This window comes from Marmota flaviventris, chromosome 17 (assembly GCF_047511675.1).
Source record: "Marmota flaviventris isolate mMarFla1 chromosome 17, mMarFla1.hap1, whole genome shotgun sequence".
NCBI classification, from domain to species: domain Eukaryota; kingdom Metazoa; phylum Chordata; class Mammalia; order Rodentia; family Sciuridae; genus Marmota; species Marmota flaviventris.
The window spans coordinates 43553437-43579236 of record NC_092514.1 but is presented as its reverse complement, the minus strand read 5'-3'; the positions used below and the strand labels follow the sequence as shown (position 1 = coordinate 43579236).

The 25800-nt window shown below is 34.8% G+C and overlaps 1 protein-coding gene across 2 annotated transcripts in view; it reads left to right on the top strand.

Moving 5' to 3' along the window:
• Positions 1 to 25800, top strand: part of Cltc (clathrin heavy chain) — a 64634-nt gene that overhangs the window by 35849 nt on the left and 2985 nt on the right. Inside the window, exons 10-32 of one of the 2 annotated variants that reach the window (XM_071603509.1) lie at positions 64 to 186; positions 1026 to 1163; positions 1372 to 1536; positions 1652 to 1832; positions 3804 to 3967; positions 9026 to 9151; positions 9765 to 9907; positions 11410 to 11644; positions 13709 to 13831; positions 15150 to 15295; positions 15552 to 15735; positions 15923 to 16115; positions 16760 to 16917; positions 17135 to 17299; positions 17420 to 17527; positions 17806 to 17973; positions 18099 to 18248; positions 18469 to 18600; positions 18716 to 18826; positions 19883 to 20053; positions 20390 to 20611; positions 21789 to 21809; positions 25485 to 25560. In XM_071603509.1, coding sequence (XP_071459610.1) covers positions 64 to 186; positions 1026 to 1163; positions 1372 to 1536; positions 1652 to 1832; positions 3804 to 3967; positions 9026 to 9151; positions 9765 to 9907; positions 11410 to 11644; positions 13709 to 13831; positions 15150 to 15295; positions 15552 to 15735; positions 15923 to 16115; positions 16760 to 16917; positions 17135 to 17299; positions 17420 to 17527; positions 17806 to 17973; positions 18099 to 18248; positions 18469 to 18600; positions 18716 to 18826; positions 19883 to 20053; positions 20390 to 20611; positions 21789 to 21809; positions 25485 to 25560 — 3403 coding nt within the window. The remainder of the gene's footprint in view (positions 1 to 63; positions 187 to 1025; positions 1164 to 1371; positions 1537 to 1651; positions 1833 to 3803; positions 3968 to 9025; positions 9152 to 9764; positions 9908 to 11409; positions 11645 to 13708; positions 13832 to 15149; positions 15296 to 15551; positions 15736 to 15922; positions 16116 to 16759; positions 16918 to 17134; positions 17300 to 17419; positions 17528 to 17805; positions 17974 to 18098; positions 18249 to 18468; positions 18601 to 18715; positions 18827 to 19882; positions 20054 to 20389; positions 20612 to 21788; positions 21810 to 25484; positions 25561 to 25800) is intronic. The other variant, XM_027950224.3, reaches the window with a different exon arrangement.

The following is a 25800-nucleotide window of genomic DNA, read 5'->3' as shown; positions in this document are numbered from 1 at the left end:
ATGCCTTTAAATGCTATAAGAATGAAACTTGGCAGCAGGGTTTAACTCTTTGTCCCTTTTTAGGTTGGATATACTCCAGATTGGATCTTTCTACTGAGAAATGTAATGCGTATCAGTCCAGATCAGGGACAGCAGTTTGCTCAAATGTTAGTTCAGGATGAAGAGCCTCTTGCTGATATCACACAGGTAATGGCATTCAAATATATTCTGTAGTTGACTGAGATGGAGAGTGAGGGGGGAATCTGACTTACACAACTTTGTAGATAATGGGCTAAATTTTCAGTTTGTGTATCTTAAACTTAATTAAGTATCTTAATAAAACAAAATTGGAGAAGAATAAACACTCTGATTCAATTTATATGGTTTTAAAACATACAAAACAAGTACCCACTTATTCAGAGATATACTCATATTTAGTATATGATAAAACAGGTGAGTGGCTGCCACTGGTCAGCAGGGAAAGAAGTAAGGCATGTAGAAAGTGCAAGTGAGTTCTGCATATTGTATGTACTCTTGTATGTTTTTGAAGTTTATAAAAATTTTAAATTCATTAGTTTGATTATATTCTGCTATTATATATTTTGAAATATTTCATAGATTAAAAAAAAAAAAAAACTAAAAGTAACTGAGTCTCCAAAGGGTAGATTTTATTTATTTATTCTTTCTTTTATTTTTTTGAAGAGCAGAGAGGAGAGGACAAAATTTTTTCTTAAAGTGTAATGTTATATTGCTAAATAATATTAAGTTTTTAATTTGAGATGGGGTCTTGCTAAGTGGCTGAGAATGAGCTCCTGGGATTACAGGCATGCACCACCATACTTGACTTAAATATGGTTTTAATATGGTTTTTGTTCTGTGAGATTTTATACATAAAAAAGAGATGATGGACTGGGGATGTAGCTCAGTGCTAGATCACATGACTAAGGCCCTGGGTTCAATTCCCAGCACTGTCAAACTAAGATTGTGCTTAGTTTCATTCATGTTTTGTCAATAGTATCTTAAAGTCTTTTTGTTTTGTTTGGTAGATTGTGGACGTTTTCATGGAATACAATCTAATCCAGCAATGTACTGCATTCTTACTTGATGCTCTAAAGAATAATCGCCCATCTGAAGGTCCTTTACAGACGCGGTTGCTTGAGATGAACCTTATGCATGCACCTCAAGTATGTGCTTCATGCTATTTAGATGTTTACAACACTGTTTTAGTAATTATTCAGAGATTTATAAATTGTTATTTGAAGCTGTGAAGTACCAAGTCCTTATTCAAGAAAATTCAGCTAATTTTTTTTGTACTTTATTTTACCAGTTCACTGTTGAAATTACTGATATAAATGAGGTGATAAAATGAACTCATCCTGTTTGGTTTTATAGGTTGCAGATGCTATTCTAGGGAATCAGATGTTCACACATTATGATCGGGCTCATATCGCTCAGCTTTGTGAAAAGGCTGGATTACTGCAGCGTGCATTAGAACACTTCACTGATTTATATGATATAAAGCGTGCAGTTGTTCATACTCATCTTCTTAACCCTGAGGTATTTCATTTCTTACCTGTTAATTGGTATGCTAAATATGTGTTTGTAGTACAACATAGTAATTTCATACTGCCTCGAGGTTCGGCATTATTAATTCGTTTATTTTGTCTTCTAGTGGTTAGTGAATTACTTTGGGTCCTTATCAGTAGAAGACTCTCTAGAATGTCTCAGAGCCATGCTGTCTGCTAACATTCGTCAGAATCTGCAGATCTGTGTTCAGGTGGCTTCTAAGTATCATGAACAACTATCAACTCAATCTCTGATTGAACTTTTTGAATCTTTCAAAAGTTTTGAAGGTAAGTAGGAGTTTCTTAAAAATCACTTCAGATAGCCAGGAAGAGGTATGTTTATGATTAGGCCACCTTCTAAATGCTTAATTTTACGGGACATTTTACTATTTAATTTTTATTTCTCTCAATAAATGTCAGATCCTATGGAGTGTACAAGACTATCAGCCTGGATGCTTTATAGATGAACTAAAGACAGAATTTTAAGATACAAGTATACATTGACTTTGTCCTAACAGGATAAAATGAAAATACTAATGATTATTTATACTATTATTTCATGCTTATTTGTCTGATTCTCATAATAGCAAGTGATTCTAGCCAAGGACATTTTGTGACTTGCTACTGCACAGCAAGACTTCTTAATCTTTAGTACTGTAGACATTCTTTGTTTTGTGGGGGCTGTCCTTTGTATGTGGGAACATCCTTGGCTTCTACCCACTAGATGCCAGTACTGTCGACTGCACCAGTTGTGGCAAGCCAGGTAACCCCTAGATGATAACTAGTGCTATATAGTATTGGTGTAATAACTGTTAGGTGGTTCTTGGATCATTAGCTAAATTCTGGTCTACAGTTAGCCTATTCTCTGCCCTCTTTCTAGTATTAGTGCTCTAGACAGAAAGGGTAAGAGTTTTCTTTGCTATCTCAGTTTCTGTATGTTTAATATGTACTAATTTACTCTTGGTACATTAGCCTGTAGCCACATATGGCTATTTAAATTTTGTCATTAACATAAAATAAACTTTAGTTCGTTCGTCACTCTAGCTATTCTCATTGGCCACATGGTTTTAGTGGCTACCATGTTGGACACTGGACAGCTTTATTTGTCATTGTAGAAAGTTTTTATGGACAGCACTGAATTAAATTCTTTTCAAACTACTTTTGTATTTTTTTGTTAACTGCATATGGAAAAACACTTGGTATATAACACTTCATTCAAAACTTCTCCTATGGATATAATTGGTTTGATAATGAGTAGCTGCCCCTAATATATTTGTAAACTATTAAGAAACATTGACTGGACATGGTGGCACACACCTGTAATCCCAGTGATGCCAGTCTGAGGGAAGAGTATCACAAGTTTGAGGCCAATCTCAGCAACTTAGTAAGACTGTCTCAATAAAAAATAAAAAGGACTGGGAATACAGCTTCGTGGTAAAGTTCCCCTGGGAACAATCAATCAATATTAAAATATGGGTGGAATTTTCTGCAGGGATTAAAATGCTGTTCCATTTTATCAAACTGGTTACTGGATTATTAGTATTCTTACTAAATTTTTTCCCCCTTTTTTGGGTTTATTTTAGTACTGGGGATTGAACCCAAGGATGCTTTACCACTGAGCCACATCCCCAGTCCTTTTTATTTTTCATTTTGAAATAGTGTCTTGCTAAGTTGCTGAGGCTGGCTTTGAATTTATGGTCCTCCTTCCTCAGCCTCCAAATTGCTGAGGTTACAGGCAAGAGTCACTGTACCTGACCTTATTGAGCTTTTTTTTTTTTTTTTTTAAAGAGGGAGAGATGAGATGAGATGAGAGAGAGAGAATTTTTTTAATATTTATTTTTTAGTTTTCGGCGGACACAACATCTTTGTTGGTATGTGGTGCTGAGGATCGAACCCAGGCCGCACGCATGCCAGGCGAGCACGCTACCGCTTGAGCCACATCCCCAGCCCCTTATTGAGCTTTTTAAGCAATGGATTTATAGTTGAGTATTTAGCATAACAATGTTCAGAGCTTTATTTTTTATGGTACTAAGGATTCAACCCAGGGCTTCACACATGCTAGGTAAGCACTCTACAAATAAGCTATATCCCTACTCATTTAGTTCTTCATTTTGAAAGCTCCTTCTAACGTCAGGCTGGCTTGGAATGTGTGATCCTTCTCTCTCAAGTACATTATTTTTTTAATAGCTAAAATGTTTTTTAGTTCTGTCATTCTCAAAAATGCTTCTGTGCTTAATTTCAATTATTTGTCTCTTCAAGGTCTGTTTTATTTTCTGGGATCTATTGTTAACTTCAGTCAGGACCCAGATGTGCACTTTAAATATATTCAGGCCGCTTGCAAGACTGGGCAGATCAAAGAAGTTGAAAGAATCTGCAGAGAAAGCAACTGCTATGATCCTGAGAGAGTCAAGAATTTTCTCAAGGTAAGTGGTTTTTTTGAGTAATGTGTCTTGTGGTTGTTTTGAAGATCAGCATTTCTACAGGATTTTGGTCATGGCTTTAAAATTCTTCTTTCCTCTAAATGTGAAATTCTTAGCATTGTCAAAATATGTGCTGGGTTATTTTCTAAGCCCTAATGCTCTGTGGTTTCTTTGAAATAGGGAAGGAAATTAGTGAGTGACCATCTGTTGAAAATTTTTTTAAAAAAGCATTGTCTCAAAGAACATTTCCTTTTTTTCTTTTTCATTTTTAATTTTTGGAAGAAAATTTTTAAAAAGTGGTTGATTACTTTCAATGTCATTTTAGAAAATCATTTAGGTTTCTTTTCAATATTAAAACCAGCTTGCTCTTGGTGTCATTTTGGAGGAGCCTCTATTTGTATATAAAAAAAAATCTGTTTATTTCTATCTTCAAATCTGCCTGACTCTGGAAAATACAATATTAATCATGTAATTAATAAATCAAAGGTAAGATCAAACCAAGAAAGCTCAGCTTTGTGACACATGCATTCACTCACAGAAAAGTAAAAACTCACTGCATTAACTCTTTAGAACACATCTAAGGGCAGTCAATTTTGTTTAATATTTAACTTAGCTTTTAGCATTTGTTTTATACCTATCAGTTACTTTGTGGGGGATGTAAAGTTTTAAATTTGGCAGTATGTAGCTTTATAGTGTTATGGTTTCTTGGCCATCATGAATTTTATAGGGAATCTGGCAAGTATGATATGTTTAAACCCAAATTTTCTAGTTTCAAAAAAGAAAAAAAAAATACTCCACAAGAAAGATTTTAGTGCTTGATTCTTGATTTGTACACCCTAACACCTGTTTGTAAGAAGAGGCTTACTTCCTTTTTTTTTGAGTATCATTACTGTTTATTTTGTTGTTGTTAAAAAAAAAAAAAGCACTACCAGATGCTTACATGATTTCTTCTTTTTTAAAATGTAGCTCTCTGCTTTTAATGCTTCAATTTTAATTTCTTTAGTCTCTTAATATTTGAGTTATCATATATATTCAAGCAGAACTAAATTAACTATTACCATTTTTAGTTTTTACATTCTCTTTCTCTCCCTCTCCCTCCCCCCCCTCCCCCCGGGATTTAACCCAAAGGCCTTAACCACAGAGCCACATCCCCAGCCCTATTTTGTACTTTATTTAGAGACAGAGTCTGAGTTGCTTAGCACCTCACTTTTTGCTGAGGCTGGCTTTGAATTCATGATCCTTCTGCCTCAGCCTCCCAAGATGCTGGGATGGGATTACAGGCTCAGTTGCCTGGCTAGTTTTTACGTTCTTGAACTTCAAAAGAAATGCTTTGGAACTTGGCAGAGCCACCTGAGCCTATAATCAGTTACACTGGAAGCTGAAGCAGGAGGATTGGGAAATTTAGTGAGACCCTGCCTAAAAATAAAAAAGACTGGAGAAATGTAGCTCACTGGTTGAGTGCCTTTGGATTCAGGCCCCATTACCATAAGAAAAAAAAGAAATAAAGAAATGCTCTGGCCTGGAATGGTATGGACCTGTAATCCCAGCTACTTGGGAGGCTGAGAACAGGAGAATTGTGAAATCAAGGCTAAAGAATTGTGAGTTAAAGGCCACTCACAAGAGTTAAAGGCAACACTATAAGACCTCATCTCAAAATAAAAGGAAATCAAACAAACAAACTGGGATGGGGCAATTTTGGGTTGCTTGGCCCATGGGATCTAATTAAATCAGGATTCCCCATCCACAATTGTGAATCCCCATCCACAATTGTGAATTTGGTGTCGGCCTGATATAGTAGGGGGACTAAATGTGAATTATGAACCTTTGAACCATTCTGACCTGTTTTAGATTTTGTTTAATTAAGCTTTCTTCATTCAGAGTGTGTCTAGCTGTTCACCCATAAGCTGTAATTTTTCAAGTACCTATTCTAGATGTTTATAGTGATAATCATTATTAATAAACTGTGTTGTTGGGCCTTGGAAATAAGATGTGGTCAGCCTACAGTGTTATTCCTATCTATTGGGTGAGTTTATTTCATTTTTTGTTCTTCCTTGAAAGAATTTTTATCTAGCTGAATTAGAAGTGAATCTAGTATTTTTTAAGTTTAAATAAATTGAGATGGTAGCTCAATGCTACTATTGTATTCAGCTTTACCCCATTAATGAGAATGAACTCTAGACCCTTTATTCACTTCTCTTTATTGATCTGTTGTATATAGCTATGGTATCTCTCATTGTTACTATTAACTTAATGTTGGAGGTACCAGCTACAGAGGAAATCATGTAAGCATCTGACAATTGGTGTTGTATGTAAACATTCTGTTATCATTAGAAAAATAATTCTCTAAACTTAATCTTAAATATTTGGATGTAAATTATGTGTTAGCCTCCAAGAATACAGAGACTGGTAGAATATAACCTCTCCTTCAATGTATCCTATGAGAATTGGGGCTCTAAGTCATTTGTAGAGCACTTGCCTGGCATGTGCAAGGCCCTGGGTTGGATCCCTAGCCAACTGCTCCCCGCCAACCTCACCCCTACCCTGCAAGGTTAAAACACCTTATGAGCAGGACCAGACAGTCATTACCATCATTTGACTCACATCCTAAATTTATGGAACTGTAGCTCTCTTGCAGAAAGCATGGAGCTGTTCTTTAGACTCATTGTCTGCTCCTTGCTACCTTTGATTTATTTTCTACCATTCTTTGTCTCCTGGTTTTGAACCTCCACAATGCTTTTCTGCCTCAAGACATTTGCTTTTATGCTCGAAGTCTACTCTTTGATCTGTTTTTCATTATAATGCCTGCCATGTGAAATATTCTCTTCTTACTAGAATGTAATTCCCTTGAGGAAACAACTCTGCTTTCATTGTTTATGCTATGTCTGCAGTGCCTAGAACAGAGTTTGATATATAGCTACTCAGTAAATATTTGTTAATTGAACAAATTCATGTTTAAGAATCTGGATATATTTATATAATTTTTATTTTGATCTTAAAATCATTAATCATTATCAATGGAGATTAACCATTTAGTAGATAATTTTGAATATCAATAATATTACTTCCAGGGGCTGGGATTGTGGCTCAGAGGTAGAGCGCTCGCCTAGCAGGCGTGAGGCACCGAGTTTGATCCTCAGCACCACATAAAAATAAAATAAAGATATGTGTCCATCTATAACTAAAAAATAAATATAAAAAATAATATTACTTCCATGAATTAAATCATAGGCAGATTTAGGCAATTGGGAAATATCCTATTTCTCATCTATTTTTTTTCAATCTTAAATTTTCTTTTGGAATACAATTACTTGTCTTTGCCACAGAAATCAATCAATCTCTCTCTCTCTCTCTCTCTCTCTCTCTCTCTCTCTCTCTCTCTCTCTCTCTCTCGGTACTGGGGATTGAACTCAGGGGCACTCAACCACTGAGCCACATCCCTAGCCCTATTATGTATTTTATTTAGAGACAAGGTCTCACTGAGTTGCTTAGTGCCTCACTTTTGCTGAGGCTGGTTTGAACTCATGATCCTCCTGTCTCACTTTCCAAGCCACAGAAGTCATAAAGACTCATTCACAAGAATAGAATAGCTAAATAATTTTAGATTTCTTGTGTTTTCCCTTAGTGATAAAGTATACAGTATTTCATATGTATATAAACAAGGTAAGGAATAAGAGTAATGTGTTGATCCTCTTTTTATTTCCAGTACTTGGGATTAAACCTGGGACCTTGCACATGCTAGGCAAACACTGTACCACTGAGAAATATCCCCATATTGATCCACTTCTTGATGTTCATTTTCTCAGGGAAAACATGACTTAAATTTTTGTTTTAAGTTAGATGGAAATTCTAAAAATGATTCTTGCAGCTATTACTAGTACAAATTCTATAGTTTTAAACAAGTACTTGGTTTACACTTAATGCAAAAAATCGGTAACTGGACTTCACTTCCATTTATAGACACTTTTATTATTTAATTTTTCTTGGTGTTCTCTGAACACTTTCTAGACTAATTTTCACATAATTAACGATTGGGTGAATGTACCCTAGTCTTAACCACTATATTCTAACCTTGGAAATAATCTTAGTGGCTATATTGGGGAAAGTCCTATCCTGCTTATTAGTTGTTCTACTTTTTGAGTAGACTGTTGTAGAGGAATCATCTATTGAGGAATGTTTCACTGTGTATAAATGAATTCCTGATAAAAACTATTGTTTTTTGTGCTGTTCCTTATATCTGTGGAATATAACAGGACATGTATCAGGTAAATGCCCAGTACAGGTCTTAACCTACCTGTCTATAACATCATCTGTGTCAGTCTATAATAGGATTGTAGCTTGATATTTGTAATGGTAAAGCAAATGGCAATTTAAAGATGTTTCTTTAAATGCTCTTTTTCTTTTCTTTTTTTTTTTTATTATGATATACTTAATTCATGGCCTTTACCATCATGCTTCTCCTTGTTGGCTTTATTATAATAGTATTAGAGGCTGGCTATATAGCTTGGGGTTTGGGAGGGGTAGAAAAATAAATCACTGAAACAAATGTGAGCTATTTATACCATTTTTGTTTTTGTTTCTGACAGTGTGACTTTAGTGATGAAATCTGCCACCAAATTCAGTTTAATTGTTAATTGCCATTAATAAAAGTCCCAGTGTGATGATTTTTATAAACTGAGTTCCACTGATGGTTCACAAATTTTAATTTGTTGTTGTTGTTGTTATTATTTTGATAGAAGCATATGTGTGGAAAGGACCTGGTATTTTCCTGTGTGAATCTAAGTGTTTTTAATAAAAATTTATTGAAACTGGGACATGCACACTCAGCTGTTGGGACATTTCCTCCTTCAACAGAAAAGCAAAGTTTGTGTGAGCCTTTTCCATCAGCATAGAGCAGATTCTCACATTTACATAGATTTGTAACCTCGTACAAGAAAATTTATGCTTAGCTCAGTGGTAGGGCACTCGCCTAGCATGCGCGAGGCCCTGGGTTTGACCCCAGTACTAAAATTAAAAAGAAAGAAAGAAAGAAATTTTAAGTTTCTTTTTGTTTGTTTTTTTCAGGAAGCAAAACTAACAGATCAGTTACCACTTATCATTGTGTGTGATCGATTTGACTTTGTCCATGACTTGGTGCTGTATTTATATAGAAATAATCTTCAAAAGTATATAGAGATATATGTACAGAAGGTAAGTAATACTTAGATAATTTAAAGGTATAATCTTAAAGTAGATTTTCTTTTAGTCTGGAAATCATACTTTTGAAACTTTGGGACCCATAAGAACGTCTGCTAAAGTAGTTCTCAACATGTTTTCTCAGTAGAATCTTTTCTTTACTTAAAATGCAATTTTTTTGATCAAATTTTATATATGCATGCCTTTTTAAATTTAAATTTACATATATTCCTCTATGGCTAGGTAACACCATAGAGGATCTAAACTCCAAACACAAGTTTTCAAACCATCTTAAATATAGACATTAGAAACTTTACCTAAATCTAGTAAAAGAAAGGCAGTTTGATATATTTGGAGCCTTTTTATTAGACAGTCTTCTGTTGTTATTCTTTGGCATTAACTTTTCTGTACTTATCATTTGGAGCAATACTTAAGGAGCTAATTAACCAGGCCAACAGAAAGTCTTTTTTAAGCTGGACTTCTTCCTGAATTCCTCTGTTTAATTGTGAAATTAAATTCATAGGTTATTACTGATTTTAAAAACTAAGCTTAAAAGGGGGAGATGGGTTTTAATTTTTAACTCATTTTCAATTTGCTTATTAACATGATGACTTTTTTTTAATCATAGGTTAATCCAAGTCGACTTCCTGTGGTTATTGGAGGATTACTTGATGTTGATTGCTCTGAAGACGTTATTAAAAACTTGATTCTTGTTGTGAGAGGTCAGTTCTCTACTGATGAGCTCGTTGCTGAAGTTGAGAAAAGAAACAGGTATAGTACCAATTTTATCCTTTGTAACTGAGATAAATGAGTAGTGTTTATAGCGTGGTATTAGAAATGTAGTTGGTCTGTTGCTTCATAACTACTCAACAACATATGGAGGATAAATCCTTAGAGATACCTAATTTAAAGATAAGCTAGCCGGTCTATTATCATTGTCATATAGAAAATCTGGTAGATTAGTTGATCACTTCCGTTTTTTTTATGGTGCTGGGGATCCAGCTATATCATTTGATTGTGTGTGTGTGTTTAATGTTAAACTATGTACTAAGCATCCTTTTAGGTAGATATAATACCAATGTATTTAATAACTAATTCTTCACTGATACAGTGTGGTGTTTTGTTTTTTAATATTTTTTTATAGTTGTAGATGAACACAATACCTTTATATGTTTTTATGTGGTACTGAGGATCAAATCCAGTGCCTGACACATGCTAGGCAAGAACTCTACCACTGAGCAACAACAACCCTAGCCCCAATGTGGTCTTTTTTCCAACTATAAGACGATTTCAATTATAAAAAGATTTCCCCATGCCATTCTGGGTTTAAATTGATAATTAATACATAATACCTTCCTATAATAATATGAATTACAAAATATTTTATTTTTTGGTACCAGGGATTGAACCCAGGGGTGCTTAACTACTGAACCACATCCCTAACCCTTTTTTATTTTTTATATTGAGACCTGTCTCGCTAAATTGCTTAGAGCTTCACTAAGTTGCTGAGGCTGGCTTTGAACTTGGGTTCTTCCTGCTTCAGCCTCCCAAGTCACTGGGATTATAGGTGTGCACCACTGCACCCAGTGATTTTTGCCTTTATTAATAGAATAATTATGTGCCTTTACCCTAGTGGTTATGTTCATTATAACTACATGAATTTGATAGCCAAAGTAATGGAACAATGTTTTTTCTCTGGCTGCTTTTAATATTTAAGCAGGACTATTGAAACATAAGGTGAAACCATGACCCTTGGCTGAAATGAACATGTGACTGCTATAACTATTAAACCCTGAGATTCTAAATCTACCAGATTTTATTCCTAGTATGTATTTAGGGTACTACCCACTTTGGCTCTAGGTAATGTTATACATTAATTGTGTTAAAATTGGAAAGAACTTCAGATAATCGGGCTTCCCCCTACAAATCCCCATCTCACCCCCGTACTTTTTTTTTTTCAAAGTCTATAGATAATTACATATAATACAAAGAAAAGTATGATCTGTCTATCTATGATCTGTCTTATATCCAGATGTAGGTGTATCTCATAGCTGATAGATTTAGGAGAGTGAAAAACAGTTTTATATACCTTTTTGTGCAATCTTGGACAGCTCAACCATTTCTTTAGTCTTAATTCCTCAATTTGTAATAGGATTGTTTAGAATTTAAAATAATGTATATGAAAGTACTCTGTAGTTCAAGATACTTAGTCAGCATGTCAAGTGTGTGCTGTTTATATTATAGTATGTGTGGTTTTGTTTTGTTTTCACTAGATTGAAACTGCTTCTGCCTTGGCTTGAGGCCAGAATTCATGAGGGCTGTGAGGAGCCTGCCACTCACAATGCATTAGCCAAAATCTACATCGATAGTAATAACAACCCAGAGAGATTTCTTCGTGAAAATCCCTATTATGATAGTCGTGTTGTTGGAAAGTATTGTGAGAAGAGAGATCCACATCTGGCTTGTGTTGCTTACGAGCGTGGTCAGTGTGATTTGGAACTTATTAATGTGAGTATGGTCAGCTGAATGTGTGCAGAGAAGGCTGCATTCTTTTAACCTGCTATATAATATCATGCTAGCAAATTTGGGGAGTTTTTGGAGGAATTTTAAGTAATACAGAAACATTCTTGGGAGACAGGTAGTTTCTATTCAAACTTCATTTGGAAATTGTGCTGAACCTGAAAGTGCCTAAAATAGTAAAGTTTATATGCCCTTTATTTGTTTGGCTTTTTGATATTTTAACTGTGCTAGCTTTATCATTCATGTTTTAATACACTCATAACACAGTATATGTATACATACACACATATAATTTCTTTACAATATGAGAATAAGTTGTATGCATTGTGGCCTTGTACTCTTTTGATTATATTTCCTAAGAATAAGAATAATCTCTTTCACCACCTTGTAGATACTAGCTAGTCAATATGACATTTATAGGACACTTTGAAAAAAATCTGTTTTATTTCAGTTTTTGCCATTGACTAATAGTGCCTATTATCACAGTTTTTTCCTAGAGTTAGGATCACATATTGCATTTAGTTGTCATGTTTGTAAAAACAATAGTCTTTTTTTTCTAACGGTAAACTTTTAAAAATTGATTCATTTTAAAGTGAACAGTAAGTGGCTACTAGTACATTCAGAAATGTTTTTTAATCATTATTTTTATCTAATTCTACCTTTTTATCTCTCAAAAAGAGGTCCTGTATTTAGTAATCAGCTTCTCCACATTTCCCCCCGTCGACCCCCAACCCCTGAAAGCCACCAAACCACGTTTAGTCTCTTATTTGACTATTCTGTATGTTTATGTAAACATAAAGTCGTTTTTTAAAAGTAGAATATATTTCTCTCTGAGTTTCTATGATTTCTTGTGATTAAATTTAGATTATGCATTTCCATCCACAATGCTGCTTAAGTGAAGTTCGGTCTTTCTCATGCTGTTGCATCCAAAAGCACATGCTGTCCATTTGTCCCCTTTATGATATTCATTTTCATTAAGTTGTATCATGTCTGTTGTTCTTTTTATCTTGCAGCTTTGTGAGTAGACACTTGAGACTGTGCAAATATCCCATTGCTCCCCTCTCCTCCCAGTTGATTCTTGCTTAACTCACTCTTAATGTGTTGATTTGCAAAAATGTAGATTTGAATTCTAGCATTTTCTTCATATTTATATTGATCTTTTTTTATTCATGGACTCATAGATTTCCTGTTTTCTTCAGTGGGTTATAATCCATTAATGCTACTTATGTTGATGCTCAGATTGTCCCTGTTTTGGCCAATGGAAACCTCTTTAATCTATCTTCTCTGTTAATCTTTGTGTTATTGTCTCCTTGTTCTTTGAGCACATCCTTAATTTAATTTATTATTATTATTTTTTAGTTTTCGGTGGAGACAACATCTTTATTTATTTATTTATTTTTGTATGTGGTGCTGAGGATCGAACCCAGGACCCCGTGCATGCCAGGCGAGGGCGCGCTACCGCTTGAGCCACATCCCCAACCCCACATCGTTAATTTATGACATATGATACACCAGGCTCATGTAGTACCTTTCCCAGTCCTGGAATTAACCCTTTCTCAGGGAAACCCTCATCTCTTTTAATGGGGAATGGTATTAGACACTAAGTTCTGGCTGTAGGTATATGTACTTAGGATCTTTCAGTGATTAGAGGTAAGAAATATGTACATTTATACTTGGAAAAATAAGCACATAAGAATAGCTAATAAAACAACTGTAGAGAAAGCATTAAAGGTGATTACCCCTATGAAATATTAGAGCATCTTAGAAAGCCTATGTAAAAAGTGCAGTACTGGTGTCTGCACAGACAGACTGGTAGAATAGAATCCAACAGTAAAGCTGCCAGAAATTATAACTGTTTGTTCTGTTCTTTCTATTGGTGGAATTTCTATAGGAAAAATTTGGGTGTGATTTATTCAAGATTATGTGTAAAAGTAGATTTCTTTTCCTATACAACAATAAAACTGGGTTTAAATGATTAGAAATAACTTTTAAAATCAAGTTTATTCTATAAAAAATCTTTACATTGAAATTAATCTTTCCTATCTCATTTAGGTTTGCAACGAGAATTCCCTCTTCAAAAGTCTTTCCCGCTACCTGGTACGTCGAAAGGATCCAGAATTGTGGGGTAGTGTGCTGCTGGAAAGCAATCCTTACAGGAGACCCCTAATTGATCAGGTAAAATTGACAGATGTGGTTAATTTCATTTTTTAACTTTGTATAAAATCTTTTTCCTCATCATATATTCAAATATCGCAGATGGGTCATATTTAACTGTGAGAGAAGGCAATGAAAATAAAAGAAAATTGAACTGGATACAGGGCATGTGCCTATAATCACAGTGATTCAGGAGGCTGAGGAAGGACAATTGCAAATTTGAGACCAACCTCAACAAGTCAGTGAGATCATGTCTCAAAATTAAAGATAAAAAAAGGACTGGGGATGTACTTCAATGGTAGAATGCTTTGAGTTTACTCCCCAGTACTATAACTAAAGAAAAAAAGAAAGAAAATTTAAGTTCTGCTACATATAAATATCTATAAATTGACATAAACATATAATATTATATATGTTAAGAGAAATAAATCTCGAGACAAGATTTAATTATATAAAACTCAATTCATTGTAGTTAAAATGAAAAAAGTTACCAAATGTATTGAAAGCATTCAAGACAATGATAGGTTAGCACAGGTTAGGATTGATAATAGAAATTCTGAGTCCCATTGAGTAGATGTTAAATCTCACTAATAATCATTGAAGAGCAAATGGAGCTCCATTATAAAATTCAAAACATTTTTAATGCCCCAATATTGAAGGTTATTATAATGTGTCATAAGTTCTTCTGATAGAAGTATAAATATAATATTTTGAAAAAGAATAGAGGCTGTTAATTTTTTATTACTTCCCTAGGACCATTTGTAAGGAACATTCCGAGGTAGATAGAAACCTTCATGGAAAAAAAAAAATACTCATTGCAGTATCTAGGTACTTGCAGTTAGCTAGAAATAGAGGAATTAGTTACTTTATAATTCAACATCTTGGTAGTTAAATTATATGTAAGCATTAAAGTGATAACGATGAGTGTTAGTGTAGATAATGATTTAATCAGGGAAAAGGTAGAAATTATAAAATTAGGGTTATTCTCCCCCCCCCCCCCAAGCAAAGTAGAATTATATATCATTCATGTAGGTTTGTTTAGAAAGATCCATGGTGAATTTAAAGGTATTTTTCCTTAATTCTATCTATTTTACTTTTTCTGGTTAGAGGCCAATTTATTCAGTTTATTCTCTTTTCAATATTTTGTTTTGGTTATAGTTGGACACAATACCTTTTTTTTATTTACATGTGGTGCTGAGGTTTGAACCCAGTGCCTCGCACATACTAGGCAAGCACTGTACTGCTGAGCTCAACCTAACCTCCCAATTTATTCTTATTAGATAATATTTTTAAAGTCCACCCTGATTTTTAGTATCTATTTTCTGTATATTCTTTGTAGGTTGTACAGACAGCCTTATCTGAGACTCAGGACCCTGAAGAAGTATCAGTTACTGTCAAGGCTTTCATGACTGCAGACCTTCCTAATGAACTCATTGAGCTCCTGGAGAAAATTGTCCTTGATAACTCTGTATTCAGTGAACACAGGTATGTGCCTATAATATAGCTAGGGATCCACTGGCTATTTCTTTTAGTTTAATTACACCCTGTCCATTTTGGGAAGGAACTTAAAACAGATGAGAGAAAGTTGTCTGAATTCTCATTCTCCTGGTAGTCTCACCCTTCACACCCTGCATTCTGAGACAGAAACCCTTGTAGAGCTACTGAAATTATTCTCAATGACTGATAGGCTTTTTATGTAATCTGGGTTAAGTCTCTCTTTTTTTTTTTTCCCCCACTAAAGGAATCTTCAAAACCTCCTTATTCTTACTGCAATTAAGGCTGACCGTACACGTGTTATGGAGTATATTAACCGCCTGGATAATTATGATGCCCCAGATATTGCCAATATTGCCATCAGTAATGAGCTCTTTGAAGAAGCATTTGCCATTTTCCGGAAGTTTGATGTCAACACTTCAGCAGTGCAGGTAACTTTTCAGATTGCAATCTTCAAGTTACTAAACATTATACCTTTTCTTGATTCAAAGTATGCATTGTTCTGTGAGGGTGGGCTTTGGTTGCTGTGACAATAGAAGAACATGAAAATGCTGACAGTTTAAATGTAAATGTTTTAGATAACATCCAGCTAACCATAATTCAAAAATGGTAACCTAGGTATTGATTGAACATATTGGAAACTTGGATCGCGCATATGAGTTTGCTGAACGCTGCAATGAACCTGCGGTCTGGAGTCAACTTGCAAAAGCCCAGTTGCAGAAAGGAATGGTGAAAGAAGCCATTGATTCTTATATCAAAGCAGATGATCCTTCATCCTATATGGAAGTTGTTCAGGCAGCCAATACTAGTGGTATATATGACTTACTATCTTTATGCATTTGATAAGAAATGATCTCAGAAAATGATTAAACTAAGCATTAAAAGATACTTGTCTATTTTTAATTGTGTAGGAGCTGGGTATGCTTGGTTATTTGTGAAAGTTTTTAGCCCTCCATCCCATTAGAGATGAACTTAAAACACCCACAGGGTTCTGGGCATGGTGGTGCACACCTGTAATCCCAGTGAAGCAGAGGGGATCACAAGTTCAAAGCCAGTCTCAGCAACGTAGTGAGGCCCTAAGCAACTTAGTGAGAACCTGTCTCAAAATAAAATATTTAAAAAAGGCTGGGGATATAGCTTAGTGTGTAAGCACCCCTGGATTCAATCCCTGGTATTAAAAAAAAAGACCCATGGGGAAGATTAATTTTGTTTCAAAATCTTCAGAAGCTCTAATTTTATAACTAAGAGAAAGGGGAATTTAGCTGTTCATTTGGTCAGCGATAATATAGAAGTTGTAATAGAATTTTTGCAGTTTTAGATATAATGCACAATTTAGGTTTAATCATTTTCTGTTTCCTTGAAAAGGAAATTAATAATAGTTTTCATTTATTTGGTCAAAAAGATAAGCAAGGATGTTAGTGTATGAACTTATTTTTTTTTTCTTTGTATACTTAGGAAACTGGGAAGAACTGGTGAAGTACTTGCAGATGGCCCGTAAGAAAGCTCGGGAATCCTATGTGGAGACAGAATTGATATTTGCACTGGCTAAAACAAACCGCCTTGCAGAGTTAGAAGAGTTCATCAATGGGCCAAATAATGCTCATATCCAGCAAGTGGGTTTCCGGATGAGATTTTTTTTTTAAAACAATGTAAAACAAAATAGTTGAACAACTTTATTAGCTTACTAGAAGAAACAAATCATAGCTGAAGAATGCCATGGAAAAATCTTATAGGATAACAAATTGCTTTTCAGTATTAAGATGTGAATTTGGAAAGAGGATTGATATAAGGCTCCTAATGTACTGAAAATTGATTATCTCCCCACCTCAGGTTGGTGACCGTTGTTACGATGAGAAAATGTATGATGCTGCTAAATTGTTGTACAATAATGTTTCTAATTTTGGACGCTTGGCATCTACCCTTGTTCACTTGGGTGAATATCAGGCAGCTGTTGATGGAGCTAGAAAAGCTAATAGTACACGAACATGGAAAGAGGTAATCTAAATACAAGTTTGAAGAGTTAAGATATTATTTGAAAATGCTCTTTATACTGATTAGTTGAAATAACTAGCCATGTTTACATTTGAATTCACATTACATAACTGTTGTTTCTAGGTCTGCTTTGCCTGTGTAGATGGGAAAGAGTTCCGTCTTGCTCAGATGTGTGGGCTTCATATTGTAGTACATGCAGATGAATTAGAAGAACTTATCAACTACTATCAGGTAATGAATAAGATTTGAGGATGGAGAGTGAGTGCCTAGGGATTGAACCCAGAGGCACTTAATGACTGAGCCACATCCCCAGCCTTTTTTGATTTTTTTAAATTTTGAGACAGGGTCTCCCTAAGTTGCGTAGAGCCTCACTAAATTGCTGAAGGTGGCCTTGAACTTGTGATCCTGCCTCAAGCCTCCCTAGTCATTGGGATTACATGAGTTTTTAAATATGAATTGAGACCCTTTGCCACAGACCTTATCTTTAATTGTATGTTTCTCTTGTTTAGGATCGTGGATATTTTGAAGAACTGATAACCATGTTGGAAGCAGCATTGGGACTTGAGCGAGCCCACATGGGCATGTTTACTGAATTAGCTATTCTGTATTCTAAATTTAAGCCACAGAAAATGAGAGAGCATCTGGAGCTATTTTGGTCCAGAGTGAACATTCCTAAGGTAACCAGCCTTCACCGAGGCGATTGTATAGCCAAAACTAATACTTTAAAATACATTTATTTATTTATGGCTATTGGCTGGAATGAGAGACCAATATCTTAAGCAATTAAGTTTTTCTTATGCAGGTGCTAAGAGCTGCAGAACAAGCTCACCTATGGGCAGAACTGGTGTTTTTGTATGACAAGTATGAAGAATATGATAATGCCATAATTACCATGATGAATCATCCAACAGATGCATGGAAAGAAGGGCAGTTCAAAGATATCATTACCAAGGTGTGTACCTTCTTCAGAGGGTAAAGGCTTCAGAAAGAGAATGATCCTCGGGAAAGAACTCTGACTTACATGTGGATTTTTCCTGTTGTGGAGGGGTGGCAGAGGGGTACCAGGATTGAACTCGGGGACACTCAACCACTGAGACACATCCCCAGCCCTATTTTGTATTTTATTTAGAGACAGGGTTTCACTGAGTTGCTTAGCATTTTTCCTGTTGTAGGTTGCCAATGTGGAACTATATTACAGAGCAATACAGTTCTACTTAGAATTCAAGCCTCTGTTGTTAAATGATTTGCTGATGGTGCTGTCTCCACGGTTGGATCACACTCGTGCAGTCAATTATTTCAGCAAGGTAATAATTTTAAACCAAACTTCATAGTCAGGAATTAAGACATCTGGGTAACTGTTACGCCTAGACTTCAACAATGTGCTACCTTTATAACAGACTTTTTTTTCTTTTCTTAAAGGTTAAACAGCTACCACTAGTGAAACCGTATTTGCGTTCAGTTCAGAACCACAACAACAAATCTGTGAATGAATCACTGAACAACCTCTTTATTACAGAAGAAGATTATCAGGTAAAACCTTTTGATTCTTGTACATACTCTCAAAACTCAGGTTATTATTAGCTTCCACAGTTAAATTCTACAGTGAAAACACTCTTTCTTTAGGATTGTAAACAATGAGTAGGCCTAGAGTCTGAATTTAATAAGGTTTTCAGGACTAATAAATCTGATAATTAAATGCCAAGTTCTCAGAATTAGTTTAGATGGATCTTATGTATTTCTTTAGGAGAAAAAAATGATTTGGTTCACCTCTAACATCCAGATCACAGGTATCAAAAAAGTCTGTGATCTCTTAATTACCCCATAAAACGTGTTTGTAATTAAGAATTTTTAAGTATTCATTGCTCTTCTTGCCTAATGACTTATTAGTATGTCTTTTTTTTTTTAATTTTTTTTAGTTGAGTAGGTAAATAGTATTCTATATTTTGTTTTAATATCCACCTATTTATTTATTTATTGAGAGAATTTTTTTAAAATTTATTTTTTAGTTTTCGGTGGACACAACATCTTTATTTTTATTTATTTTTACGTGGTGCTGAAGATCGAACCCAGCGTCTTGCACGTTCTAGGCGAGCGCTCTACTACTGAGCCACAACCCCAATCCCTAGTATGTCTTTTAATAAATTTTCTCCTGTGAAGGATTTCACATAAAATACAATAAGGTTAAGGTTAAACTAGTTTCTTTCTCATAGTTTTAGCATGATTTTCTTTGAGGCTCAGAGCCCATGCTCATCTCTAGCTGAATACCACATTGAGTTGTATCAGGAGTTTCCCTGGAGTATAAGTTCTTCCAAATTACATATTCTCCCTTATGCATAAACAAATTAGTTTTGATACTGGAAACCCTGGAGAAAATTGCAGTACATTTGAGGATCTGTTATAAAATTAAATTGAAGAGAGTTCATTTCTGTTCACAGATTACAGGTTTGTAGTTTGATGCTTGAATCTATGCCATCATATTACATGTTACCATCTAATAGTCTCCATGATAAAGAAGTATGAGGCATGAATGTTAAGCTAAAACAAAACATAGATTTGACATGTGTGGCTTTTTTTTTTTTTTTAAAGGCTCTGCGAACATCAATAGATGCTTATGACAACTTTGACAATATTTCACTTGCTCAGCGTTTGGAAAAACATGAACTCATTGAGTTCAGAAGAATTGCTGCTTACCTCTTCAAAGGCAACAATCGTTGGAAGCAGAGTGTAGAGCTGTGCAAGAAAGACAGCCTTTATAAGGTTGAAAAAGTTGGCGGGTGGGGCTGTTAATCCAACCCTAAAATGGTGTATTACAAGTGATTCTGTAAAAGTATTAGTTTTATGCATATGAGATTTGACTTTATACCCCCCACTTGAGGAGATGGTAATTAATATTAGTGCATTTCTTGACTTGAGGGGCTTATTGTTAAGGCCATACTTCTGTTAAAAAAAAAATCAAAATATTTTTGAGCCTATGCTCTTTATTTTTCCCTTACAAACCCAGACTTAAGTTTTTAAGCTTCTGTTGTATTACTTGGTTTACCAGTTCCTTATGTTTGGGTTTGATGTTTGACCTTCATTGTTTCCTTTGAATAGGATGCAATGCAGTATGCGTCTGAATCTAAAGATACTGAGTTGGCTGAAGAGCTCCTACAGTGGTTTTTGCAGGAAGAAAAAAGAGAGTGCTTTGGAGCTTGTCTCTTTACCTGTTATGATCTTTTAAGGCCAGATGTTGTCCTGGAAACTGCATGGAGGCACAATATCATGGATTTTGCCATGCCCTATTTCATCCAGGTCATGAAGGAATATTTGACAAAGGTAATGACTCTTAAGTGTATTCAAAACCAGTTATCATGAGGATATATAAAATTGTATGTGCAGGTTTTTCAAAAGTGTTTTGTCTAGTATTAAGTCATTTAGTTGATCATGAATACTCATGTTCTGTGGAATATTTTTAATAGCTTACAAATGACATTGACTAGAAAGGGAGCCAAAAACTTGTCAGAATGTTTACCTTCAGTGTATTTCTTAGGGTAAATAGTATTTTATATTTTCTTTTAATATTCACTAATTTAAAAAATAGCATATTAAAATGAATTCCTATAACTTAGATGTCCATTAATATTACTATAGATTACCTTTTATTTGATTGATTCCTGACTTTATGTCTGTGCCTGTTTCCTATGAGGAAGGTGCATTTATATTTTTAATATCCTGTTAATCTTATTAAAATTTGTATAGTTGAACTCCTAATTTTAAAATATCATAGGCTGGGTGTAATCCTAGCTCCTGGGGAGGCTGACACAGGAGAATCTCAAATTCCACAGGCCAGCCTGTCTCAAAATAAAAAAGGGTTGAGAACATAGCTCAGTAGTAGAGTACATGCCTAGCATGTGTGTGATCCCCCTGGGTTCAATCCCCAGTACTGCCAAAAAGAAAAGATTTGAAAATAATCAATTTTGCCAAAGCAACACATGCTTAAAATCAAGAGTTTTACCTCTGATCTCTTTGCCTGCCTTATTAAATGGGGAAAAACACTATTAACAACCTATAGTATACTGAATTTTTCTGTAGGATACCACCTAATTAGATGCCATTGTGTTCAGTTAAATTTTTTAGATTTTTAAAGAATTAACATTTTATACAGAGAAAAAAGTTGCCTAATCTTAGGTGAGAATAGTTTCTTTTCTTATGCATAATGCCAACTTTTGAGACCTGGCTCTAAGCTGCTGTTAACCTAAGTGCTGTAAATTTTACTAGCTGATTAAGCTGCTTTCTTTCACACTTACTTTAGCATAAATTCTTCTGCAGTAAGCTCTGAAGTTAAAAAAGATTCTAAATTTTGCTTCCAGTATGCCCTTTATTTTCACTTTTCTCATACCTTTTTTAGTGATTAGATGTTTCTCCCCTAAACCTTTGTTGCTGATTCTACCTTTTTATGCTCGATATGGAATTTGATTTTTTTCTAAGCTGCACCTTCTGAATTCCTTTGCAGGTTGATGCAATAAAGGAAAAGGTGAAAGTTGATTCTTTTCCATCTTTAAGTCTGGAGGACTAAGTCTAAGGAATTTGCATGATTTTTTTTCCTTCCTTTTCTACACTGCTGCTGCTGCTTTTTCCCCCCCCAATAAATTTTCACTAAAGCCTCTGCAAGTCCCTTGAAACATAACTATAATAGAGCTCTAGGACATTAGTAGATGTTTGCTACTAATCGGCTAATAGGCTTTAGGAAGGGCAGGAGGCTAATCAGTAGTTGGTTCACAGTCTCTCTCTTAAATATATTATTAAAAACTGAGCCTGGTGAGTTTCCATATTGATTCCAAACTATCAGGAAATTTCTTTTCCCTGTCAGGGTATCTGGGCCATAGTAGGACTTTCTTAATATTTGAAATAAATTAAAAACAGCCTCTGGTTTTATTTTGTGAGCTTACCTGACAGTTGTTATGTATGTATATACATGCCCTAAAAGGCTTTTGGTTTTTTTGTTTTCTTTTTTGTTTTGGTGGGGGTTTGGTATTGAAGGACTGTGATCCAGTTTCTGATCTCTTGATTCTTACTAATTTTTTTGCTGAAAGTAGATACAAGAGATACTAGCTGCTTCCGAAGAGACTTTCCTCATGTTTCTCCAGGTGTCCAGTTCTATGGTGCTAGTCCATATTTAAGAGGAATCAAAAGCTTTTAATTATGAGCTCCAAGTTTGCTATAAATGTTGCTAAGCAACATGGTTTATTTCTGTTTATAATGAAGCAATATTAACTTCTTTCTATAATATAAAAGCACACCTAAAGTTAACCTAAAATTTGCTCTCTTACTGATTAGTTGGCTTGTCCAAGAAGGCCAAATTTAGTCACCTTTTGGTTGCTGCTTCCTTCATTGGCTGATCTCCATCCCAGTATAAACTAAACAGACTTATAAATTGTGGTTGGAAAAGGGTGGGAGAGTAAAGGAGAGTTGAAACAAATTTAAAAGAATTTGGGTGGGGGTAATGCTTTGGGATTATGTTGAATCAAACTGGAGTCACCACTGGAACTTAGGGCAAACCTGAGTAAAATGCATTGTGTGTGAGACCCTTCAGCAGCTAGTAAGCAAGGCAGTTAGAAAGCGTGTGTGTGAAAAACAGGTAATTGAACTGCAGTGTTATGCATTGTTTTAAATCAAGCATGTATAAGTCATTGCAATTACATCATACTACTTTGAAACTCCTATAGCATTGCTGTGGGCTGTGTGTGTTTCTTGAGAGCCTGTATAGCACCAGTCATCTCCAGACCTCACTTCTTGCTTCAGTACTTTTGCCTTTTTTTCATGCACACATACACCAAAATAACTGACTGCATGTTAACTTTTCCTCTGCAGCATATTGCAGTCTTTGTGGAAAAGCCTTTTACATCTTAGTGAATTTAACAGTAGTGTAGATGGAACTGAATTCAGTGACATGCTTACCCATAATTTTTCTTTTTAAATCCAAGGATCAGAAACTTTTGTTACAGCTCTTAACAAAAGCTTGTGCTCATAAAAGCCTTCTCTGTTTTTTCTCTTTTGAGCAATCTAAATTGGGTTAATAGAAACAAAAATTGGATGTTCCTGTTCCAGAGGCTGTCCCATTATATACAAAAATCAAATTTTTTTGCTTAGCTTATGTTACTTCTTCAGGTCCCCCCCCCCCTTAAACTCCCCCCGCCCCATGCCGAGCTTGCCTATGTCTGTGCCTGGACATTGTGATATTGCCATTTCTTCTAAGCCTTCCATGTAGGACCTCTTGAGTTCAGCATCCAACTCCAACACTGGAACTTTTAAATACGTGTTCACTTTAGATTCTTTCCCTTAAGAGTCTGCAAGTGTACTGATTTTTTTCGGTTGTTTTCTTTTTCCAAGAAGTCACTGATAGACAGGCATCCATGTATTTTTCTATAAAACCTCTGTAGTTCACTCTTGTATAATAATTAGGTTAGCAAAAACCCATTTGACCTTTCAAGGCACAGAACTGTGCTGTAAACTTTATAACTGAATAATTTTGTGGCATTTTTGGATGCCAAACAGTGGGTATTTCACATGGTCCTTAATGTTCCATGATTGTTATGAATTAGTCTTATATAAAATTAAAAACTATCATGTAGGCTATAAAATAGAATAATAGCATGCTAAAGCAAACTAATCCATCTTCTAGGGTAGACAAACCACAGTTCATTTGAAGGACTATAGAGTCTACTTTAAGCTTGTTTTTCTCAAACTTTCAGTTTTCTGACAAATTGAGATGGGTTAGACCCATATTGTATTTAATATGAAATAATGGAAATAAATATAAAATACTGTAATAACCTATGACCTGTGTTAAGATTTAGACACTATATTAATAGTTCGAAATAGAACCAAAGTACTGCTTTAACATTTTTAAAACCTGGTTTTTATAACTTTTCCACTGAAGTCTGCATGTCTTTTTATTTATTTAATATTTTTTGGTGAGTGATTTTTTTTCATTATTTGCCTTCCTGTAGAAAATGCAGTGAACATTCATAAAAGTTTTCTCCCTACACTTTGCTCCTGAAGCTCACCCTTCATACTTATGAACTTGAAAACCACTAGTAATATATAACATTGAGATTTGAAATTTAGTGTTAGAGTATAACAACAAATAAACTATATAGCTTTGGTTGAGATACCAATTTTATATTTTAAGCTTTTAAATATAGTTTAAACGATAAATGTAGTATAGTGTAAAAGACAATGGAAGTTGTATGTTATAGGAGATTCCCTAACCCCAGGTCATATGGTCACTTCTCTTTAGTTCATCACAGAATTACAGAATCAAATTGTGTTAGCCCTTGAAAGGAACTTTGTAGATTTTTTTTTTTTAACCTTCTCATTATAGAAGGAAACTGAAGAGCCAATGTGGTAATTTGCCAAAATCACAACTAGTAGTAGTTAGTAGAAGAATCTAAGTATTCCAACTCGTGTCTTTCATTGGTGCACTTGGATTCCTCTACAAAATTATTCTTATACTATCCACTTGATGTAGAGTAGCTAGTATGTAATAGCCATTTACTTCTTGGCTTAATTAAAAGTAAAAATTTTCTTCTCAAAGAGGGGCAAAATCAGGCTACCCTAGTTATTTCTTTGGAAATAGCCATGTAGCATTAAAATGAACAGCCTGACTTTACACCAAAAGATTGAATATGGAGCCACATGAGTCTAAAGCTTCAGTCTGCACCTGTAACCCAAATCAGCAGAAGCTATGTACAATTGGCAAGAAAATAATTTATTCTGTACAAGTACTTGTCTAATCATTAGACAGATTTCACATTTTTGAATACCATGTCCTTTCGGGGAGAGAAGTCTTGCTGGTTCATGCGTTCATTATTATCTTTGATAGGGTATAAACTTCATTTGAAAAAGTGGTTCCTTCCTGTTTTCTCCCTCCCTCAGGCTGCATCCTAGCATGCCCAGTTTTAGCCTGGCGTGAGCTTTTATGGCATTTATAAATCCCTCCTTCCTGAGGGTTTATAATGACAGTGCTGAAAACCACCTTGACTGAAGTATGAACATTGCCATTGAATTTGAGGGGGCCTGAGAATGTTCTTTCTAGTCTGTTTTATTTTGACAGAATTTAACATACTAAGGCTTTTCCACTTTCTGCCATAAACCTAGGTTTATAATGCTTTTGAGGTACTAATTGACATAATCTGTTTTTCTCCAGGTGGATAAATTAGATGCTTCAGAATCACTGAGAAAAGAAGAAGAACAAGCTACAGAGACACAACCCATTGTTTATGGTAATCTTTTTCTTTTTAAGCTCAGAGATATACATTAGACAAACACTTATTCTTTAGAGACACTACTTCAAATAGAAATAAAACAAGCTTCTAACATGTAAAAGTTTTGCTAAGGTAAGGAATGTTTCTCCCTACTGCCATTGTTTTTCTGAGGATAGTCTTAAAACAGGCATTAACGTTATTTACTGAATATTTTAATTATACGAAATATCCCCAAAATATCCATTAACTATCATAACC